Below are 8,610 nucleotides of genomic sequence, written 5' to 3'. Positions count from 1 at the left end.
ATACATTACATTTATGTACTTGGATCCATAAGTGAACACTCAAGGAACCATTCTTAAAAATACTTTTACATTTATAATAATAATAATCGATTCAACCTCTAAATTTCTGGGGGGGGGGATTTGAGGAGAAAGAACAGGGTGATTGGGTGCCATTTGGTCACCTGTTTTTTATATGCGTGTGTCTGCAACATTCTCCACAGGCTGGATGGGCCATTGTTGATCATAAAGTGTGAGGACAGAGGTTTAGTGATTGGGAGGGTAAATGAATAGCAGGAGTAGCCTCGGGCTTTTTAGTATTTGTTTGACCTCGTTTCACTTTATGATGTTTGACTGCATGCCATATAAAACAATTTGCATTCACACACAAAAACACATTTGTTTGCTTTATAGGTATTTATTGTTTCTAACCAATAAATATTTATAATACGTTGACAACCTCTCTGATTCAGAGCTATAGCACAGTGCCTCTTTAAATCCCATTATCACAGGGAAATTCATATAATTCACTATAAAGCTTCCTTCAACATAACTAATCTGACCTTTACAGACCACAAAACCCAGCTGAAATAATGGAGAGGCAAAGTTCAAATCTAGTTCAAGTGTCTTCGAGACAAAAGCACACAGCTGTAGAGTCTTATCTTGAAAGGAACAGCACGAGTTCAGTGCAGGCGATGCACGGCTGCCTTTTCAACTGAGATTCTCATTTAGCTCTCTAACCCTATTATATTATTATTTATCTAAGAATTATTTTTACCACTACAAAATAGTCTCACAGATTTAAGATTTTCTTCATTGTCATTTTCTCATGTACAAGCGTACAATCAAAAGAGAAATGTTCCTCTGTTCCTCCTCTACCAACTGTTTTACATAAATACAAAGAGAATATAGCAAAGGAACATAACTGTACAGTGCAAAAACACAGAACACCCAATGCAACATAGTAAAAGGTGTTTCTCAGAGATTTTTCACAGAATTATTTATGAATCTTGATGAAAAAAATGTGTGAAAAAGAGTATATATCCAATTAAAAATCCAGATGAGTGAATGAATGTTACTATTGTTTCTCAAGGAGACTTTTGGGCCTTGGTGGTGATCTGCAATCTTCTGAGTGACATTCTACTTGAATGATTATTTCATATTGAAGTTAAATGCAAGATATAACATGCAACTGGCTTTTGGAGGAAGCTTCTGCTTTATTTGAAACATCTTCCATTGAAAAGCATATTTTATTGGATGAACTGCTTCATCTTTCTATAATTCGACACAACAGATCAGTCAGCTGCTCTGTGGATTCTGTATTTAACTGAGTTAGCAGTGCAAATGTATCAGTCGCACAGCTGAGGTTTCAGCCTATAAGACATAATCATATCATATTCAAGTTTTCTCTCTGGAATATTGCTCAAATTAGATCAATTTTAAAATGTACAGATGCAGAAATGGTCATACATTCTTTGATTCGTCCCACCTTGATTATTGCAACCTGACACCAGGCTATGTTTAGGTTTTTTTAATTGCATATTTAGCTATACGTGGCTTACAATCTTCAGGCAAGAGTCTACTGTCAATCCCTGAATCTAGGCTTAAAGAGTGTTGCCATCACGACCCCAAGGCTCTGGTATGAATTGCCTGATGAAATAAAATGTCTGTTAAATGTACTCTTTCAGAAGGCATATTTCAGAATTTACTTGGGTGCCACACTGTGATAGATCTTTTATCGCTATTATTGTTATTACCATTATTATTGATGCACTTCTTTCTATATTAACAATTTGTTTTCTTGTTATCCAGCACTTTGTGCTTTATATTGAAAAGAGCTCTATGAATAAAGTAATTATTTAATCTTTCTGCACTGCTCCCTGCTGCTTTAAAAATACTGCATGTCTTTGATGTTCTTAAAGATACACACACACAGACATATATAATTTGATGGCGTGCATGATTAGGCAGGAAATAAATAGCTAAAAACCAGGAAGTCATTGCAGCTGGGTGTGTCAAGCGATTGGCCGGCTTCAAGCATAAATGCAGCTCACAGAGAAACAGTTTTATATGTGTCGCTTTGGATGGTGGGATCAAATGACCATTTAGCTCCACGGTGTTGCCTGCAGCCCCTCTGTCACATCAAAAGGATGAGTTTGCTCAGGTGAGGGGTCTCGGTGGGGGTGGGGAGCAACACCCTGGAAATGGCCCTTTTTGGTTAATGCTTTTATTGGTCAAAAACAACAGCACCCACCCACAGCAGGACCACAAAACAGTAAACTGTGCAGACAAGGGACAAAATGTGGTTTAAAAATGGTTAAAAAAGTTAAATGTTACCATACTTCAGATCTTTTTTCTCTTTAGGTATTTTCTGGAGAATTTTTATCATTAAGGCCTGCACATATACATGCATATACAACAACCATCTTTAGTTTAATATGACACCTGGAAACAAATTGGAAAAAGACAAGAACAAAACAATATTCTGAGACCAAACATGACTTTTGTTTGACTTAAACATTTCCTTCTATATTTCACAGAAGTCTATATAATTACAAACTAAGGTGTTGCAGTGACGTAGCAGCATAACTAAGGGATGCTTCAGGACTCACCTGATCCAGAACTAACTATAGGCTAAGTTGCCTATTTAAGTATAACCTTAAATATAGAGATGGTTTCTGACTCCCAAGCCAAGAGTGGGAGCTGGTTCCACAGGAGAGGAGCCTGGTAGCTGAAGCCTCTACCTCTTGTTCTACTCTTACAGACTCCAGGAACCACAAGAGAGTCTGTATTTTGGGAGCTCTTTTGATCTAAATCTAGATCTATTTGGACAATACAGTGAGATAAGCTCTTTTAAAGGGCTTAATTGTTAAGGGCTCTGTATGTGAGGAGCAGGATTTTGAAAGAAGAAAGCTGTCCTGGAGACTTGTTTTATATGACGGTCAACATGTCCTGGTCAAACATGACTCCAAGGTTCCTCACAGTGGAGCTGGGGGCCAAACAATCCATCCAAGGTGACTATCTGGTCAGACAGTGTTTCTCTGAGATGTTTAGGGCCAATTACAATGACCTCAGTTTAGTCTGAATTTAAGTAAAACGCTGTGGCTCATCCAGGCCCTTGATGTTCTTGAGACATTCCAAAGTTGAACTAAGTGATTAGATTCATCACGCTGCTGCAAACGGGTCAGAGGACATCAGATTAGAGTCGACTGACCCGTTGCTATCGTGAAATCTGCAAGATAATCTTCCCCCTTTTTAAAAAATAATTGACAAAGACTTTCTCTGTGCAGTCTCCTGTATTTTCTACACCAGCTGATATTATCTGTTTGAAAGAGAAAATCCTGCCACAGATTCTATTTGTTTAGAGGAAAAACTCTCCCCCAAGTTAATCAGTAACCAACTTCACACTAATGAGATGTTACATGTTTGTGTTTTGAACAGTGTTTTATACAAAGACATTATACAAACAAAAGCAGTCTTCTAATCAAACTGATTAACAGTTCGTCATCATCATCTATAATCCATTCAAGAGCTTAATATGTATACTCTTTATTGATTAGGATGGGAATATTAATATCGTCAACGGGGTGTTTAATTGAATTATTCACATGAACACTTTGTAATGAGATAAACATTTTCTGTATACATATACTGCTAATTACACTGACAACAGCAAGGCCAAGTTTTAGTACGTGCCTTTTACCACTAGAGGGAGCTAACGTGCCATGCTAAAATTTCTACCAGCTTTGAGCACAGAAAATGAAGAGGCTCATCAGGGCCTAAACGAAGACCATGATCATCAGATATTCGTGGCATTAATTGTCGCTCATCAAATTTAAACTGCTCTTTTTAATCTTTAATGAAAAGCAATACTCAAGAAGATGATTCGTTTCTTTAATCACATCAGATGAGCTGTTTAACGACGGATGTTCAGATGGTAATTTGTCAAAATGACCTCATCCAAAAACTCAGCTTGAGGAGATCAAGGAAACAGTTTTCACTGTTCTTTAAACTAAACTCCTGTCGTGCATTGTGCAGGTGAATAACCACCTTATGTATAATATGTGGATGTAGATTAATTTACACCATCACCGTAGATTGATTCACACCAGTCTGCAGAACAGAACATCACCTGGTGAGGGGGTGTCGCTTTCTGAGACCACCCGGACTTTGAAACAAACACAACACAACACAAACACAACTGTTTGAGGCAGGCTGCCATCCCCTCTCCAGGTGGTCTCACACTTGAATTTGTGGGACACTGTGACCTTATCGACTTACATGATCCACGTGTGATATCATGGTGTCACGTGACACACGAAGGTCGTGGTTTCTAACACGCTTTCTAAATCCAGGTGCAAGGTGATGTACCGAGAGCTGACCACCGGTGAGCGAATCACCTGCGACAGGAATCAACATAAGAAAAGACTGGGCTGTGAGTCACAAGTTCAAACATACACTGGAGTATGTTCCTGAGCTCATGCATTCCCACTTAACCTATATATACAGTGATGAAATACAGTATGTTTATCCTGGAGTGGAATTTTGCATAGAGCAGCACAAGAAAGAGACAAGAGACAGAAATGATTATGATAAATGTGAAGACATACACAGATAAGTCTGAAACATGAAGCCAGCATAAACAAAATGTGTAATTTCCAGCAGATCAGGATCACTACAGTTTACTAGTTAACATAACAGCAGTTGCTGCAATAAGGTCGAACATTTCACCACACAGATCAGATGTCCACTTAAAAAATGTGTTGTACATACAGAGAGAGATCTGTGGAGCCAAGGAAGTTATGTTTTCATCTGCGTTTGTTTGTTTGTTAGCAGCAATTATTAAAAACTACCAGAAGCACATTTATTTTCTTAATTTTTCTTGGCCTTTTCACTGATTGCCAAATAATTCATGAATCTTAATCAAATATGGCATATTAAGAGGACTGAGGGGTACTTCTGAGTACCACACTTGTTTTGTAGCGTTTGCACTTTTGACATGGTCTTATTGCAGTAGTAGCTTTGAACCACAGAGGGGCGCTGTGCACCATTTGTACATTGCAAGGCGTTGTCTGTGCGCACTGAGGATCCGAGGGCAGCAGAGTGGAGACTGTGCAGACAGACAGTGAAATGAATGTACACACCAAATAATGATGCTGGACCAACACTGAATAAACTGTATGCTACATACTCTAACCAATGCTCATCCTCCAAACAACACGCAGACACCATGGTGACAGTCTGATTGTGGAATGACTGGTGATCTATAGGCCTACTCTCCCACACAGTAGCCTATGAACACCTTTGTTGATTGGCACTTTGTTGATTGAGTGTGATACATGCATTAAACTTCCCCTCACTTCGGTCATGTAATTTGTTTGCCAGAACTGAAAAAGAAAACATAACTGGATTGCAGGAATCGTTTTAAAATATAAAAAGCTGTAGTTTGATTGAAAATAAAATAAAATTACAATTTTATGTTGAGAATAATTCTTGTATGTGTGTTTTTGTTCCAATCTTTATTCATGATCACTTTGAATCAGGGCTGTTCCCTTTGCCTCTGTGCGTAAAAAGCAGCTCTCTCTGAGTGTTGTTGTTGTAGATACTACATGACCCGGGGAGCTCGTGTTGTTATTGTGGTGCGAGAGACAAGGGAGTGTGTGTGTGTGTGTGTGTGTGTGTGTGTGTGTGTGCGTGTGCGTGTGCGTGCGTGTGACAGAGAGAGAGCGTAAGAGGTTCAAACATCGGGCAATTAAAATGGTCTCTCGTTTCATCACATTATAGTAAACAACATACACTGTGCAATGGTTTCACGACCATTTAACGTTTAGGTCGTACACAATAGATCCAATGTACGTCCATTATCGGACCGTGTCTGACCCATGGTGCAGGAGTTTGTGCGGATACTCAAAGGAGACCTAAAAGTGCAGCTCCAACACTTTTTCCCGCTGACACCGGGAAAGTCAGATCGGTGTTATCCCATGCACGGGTGACACCCCGAGTAAAAAACTCCAAACAGTGCAAAGCCAAATTGGCTCAGAGGGATATCTGGGTGGGGGTGGTGCGTGTGAGTGGTGATTCTGTGGAGGGTTGGACTTAAGGCAACCAATGAGAAAGTCGTGCGAGGTAGCTGCTGTGACCGAGGACTCCGGAGGTTATATACTCCAAACCTCTCTAAAGAAGGTACATTTAAACTGAAGCGTGGGGTGTGGACAGGCGTGAGAGCGAGGAGACATTTACAATAACACCCGATCGTTTCTCACCAGGGATACATCAGACACATCGGGCATCTTCCTCTTTATTTCTTGGGGAATTTGTTTGGAAACGTTTCAGAGATGTCCAATGTGCAGTTATCGTGCAGTGCGCTGGAGAGGCTGGTGGCCAGGAGAACCTTCCCTCTCCACAGGCGCACCAGCGTCTGCCGCAACCTCTTTGGGCCGGTAGATCACGACGAGCTGAGCCGGGAGATGACAGCCAAGATGCAGGAGATTTCCGAGCGCGACCAGCAGAGGTGGAACTTTAATTTCGAGGCCAACACCCCGCTGGATGGGGATTACAAGTGGGAAGAGGTGCCCGTGGATAGGACCCCGGAGTTTTACCAGGACTCTGTACAAAACGGAAGGATCCGGGTGCCCGCGACTCCCGTCAAGCAGAGGCCCTCCTCGGACTCCGCCGTGCCGGAGACGCCTATCACGGACGTGCAGGAGCGCTTGGCCGTGCCGGAGAGCAGCGGCGCTCCGTGCCAGGTGGAGGTCAACCAGGAGAACCGCACGGACAAGATCAACTCAGGGAGGACAACTCATAGACAGGTCCCGTGTGTGAGACACAAGAGGACCGGCACTACTGACAACAACACACACATCACAGGTAAATAATATATAAGACACTGACGATTCTCTCATCCAGGCTGCGCGCTTCGCTCCGGAGCTGCGCCCTGAATCCATGTCCGTCACTCTTTCGTGCGTAATCTGAATTCTATGTGGATAAACGAGAACACATCTAACGTCTTATCTTTTTTTTCAGACTTTTTCGTGAAACGAAAGAGGGCTGCTGACAGAAAACCCAGTGACACGAGTGCATGCCACCTCTCCAAGTCTCCGATCCCGGTAGAACAAACTCCGCGAAAGAGGATCCGTTGAAGGTACGAAAAAATCTCTCTAATGTATTTTTTTCAACAAAATCATAATTAAATGTCACTTAAACCAAATATATTCAAAGTGTTTCAAACAAACTGTAGCTTGTGTTCTATAGATTCTTCATCCATCGTCCAATAATGAGTTATTTCTGTTTTGTTTTTCTTGGGATGGTTGTAAAGGATTAGAGACGTGAGCCAAAAAGCGCAGGCAGGCTTATCATGGAGAGGAGGGGGGTGGGGGTGGGGCGAGGTGGGGAAATCGCAGTAGTAGTGATAGTAGAAGCTGTAGTAACACCAGTGGTTGGGGGAGGGGGACGTGTGCGTCACCCTGTGGCGGGAAAAAGTGCGTGGGTAAAGGGTGACGCCTGCTTCTGCTGAGGTTACATTTCCTGTTTCCTCGAAGCTCACACTTGCGTCTTTCTGTCGGTCTGGACTTCTGCAGAAAACTCACCGTGCCTTTTTCTCTCTTCTTCTTCTTCCCTCCAGGTGTACACTCGCACCCTGTTCGTTTTCTTGTTGCACTACTTGTCTGCGCAATTTTTTTTGTCGCTGAGGATCGAGGAGGAGGAGAAGATGGTCGGTCCACCCAAACCCCGGGGACGGTGCGGGAGAAAGGGCGCACGGCCGGGGCTCGGCTGCCTCTGCTCGGCTCAGCTCGGCGCGGCGCACCGGGACCAGACTCTCAGGGCCGCACGGTTTGGGTTCAGGGGAAATGATGAAAATTATCGCCGAGTGACATCTATCCAGTACAAATGTAGCATTCATTATTGCTTTTGCATACAGCCACTCGACAGTGTTAAATGTTTTAACATCTGTGCAATCCTAAATGACTTAATTAAAATACACTGGCCAAAAGTGTACAGCTTTATAGAGACAATAGCCTAAATAAGTGTTTTATTTCTGTTTATTTCTCTGTAAATTTATATTTTTAAGACTATTCTAACTTATAATTTATTTATGTTTCTTTATATTGGTCAAATGCCTTGTTGATTTAGCCAAAGGGCATATTTTTATTTTATTTTATTATTTACATTTGTTTTATTGTGATGTTTTGCAATCATGTAGCTTCCCCATAGTCAACACTTGAAAAATAGGTTTTCTTTGTGTTTCTGAGCCGTTTGTTTTCTGTGTTTTTTTCATACCTACAAGTGCCCTAATCATGTCTTGCAAAAAAAGATGGGAATAAAATATTTTTCACTTCAATTTAAAGCAGATTTGTTGGTTCGTTTTTTTGTCTAGTTTACCTTTTCACTTCGGGGTGTTTAGTGCGTGAACTCAATCTTGAATGCGGTTTCAGAGAAACGTCTCATGTGTAAATGTGATTTTTATAATATGAACAGTTGCTTCATTGTAGATTTATGAAATACAACCCACTGTTCAAGAGGATGTGTTACCTTTTACGCACGCATTGTTGCAAAGAAAGCATAACTAACACCACTAAGGATCCATGCAGTGTTATCGCACACTTGTTTACGACCCCTCCACCTCCGCACCGCACG

General features: G+C 41.4%; 1 protein-coding gene across 1 annotated transcript; it reads left to right on the top strand.

The window, feature by feature from the left end:
• The first annotated feature begins 5,993 nt into the window (after nt 1-5,993).
• Nucleotides 5,994-8,320, top strand: cdkn1cb (cyclin dependent kinase inhibitor 1Cb). The gene is made up of 3 exons (XM_020078410.2): nt 5,994-6,843; nt 7,000-7,117; nt 7,598-8,320. Exons 1-2 carry the CDS (start codon nt 6,312-6,314, stop codon nt 7,113-7,115), a joined length of 648 nt encoding a protein of 215 aa, XP_019933969.1. The 5' UTR covers nt 5,994-6,311; the 3' UTR covers nt 7,116-7,117; nt 7,598-8,320.
• Nucleotides 8,321-8,610: the final 290 nt, after the last annotated feature.

The sequence above is a fragment of the Paralichthys olivaceus genome, chromosome 7 (assembly GCF_024713975.1).
Source record: "Paralichthys olivaceus isolate ysfri-2021 chromosome 7, ASM2471397v2, whole genome shotgun sequence".
In the NCBI taxonomy this organism is placed as follows: Eukaryota; Metazoa; Chordata; class Actinopteri; order Pleuronectiformes; family Paralichthyidae; genus Paralichthys; species Paralichthys olivaceus.
Note: the sequence above shows the minus strand (reverse complement) of the source record. Positions and strands in the feature narration are given on the sequence as shown.

What these genes read in the sequence shown, in the direction of transcription:
- cdkn1cb (XM_020078410.2), top strand. Translation starts at nt 6,312, where the DNA reads ATGTCCAATGTGCAGTTATCGTGCAGTGCGCTGGAGAGGCTGGTGGCC. An exon ending in CAACAACACACACATCACAG is followed by an intron (nt 6,844 to 6,999) that starts GTAAATAATATA and finishes CTTTTTTTTCAG; the next exon opens with ACTTTTTCGTGAAACGAAAG.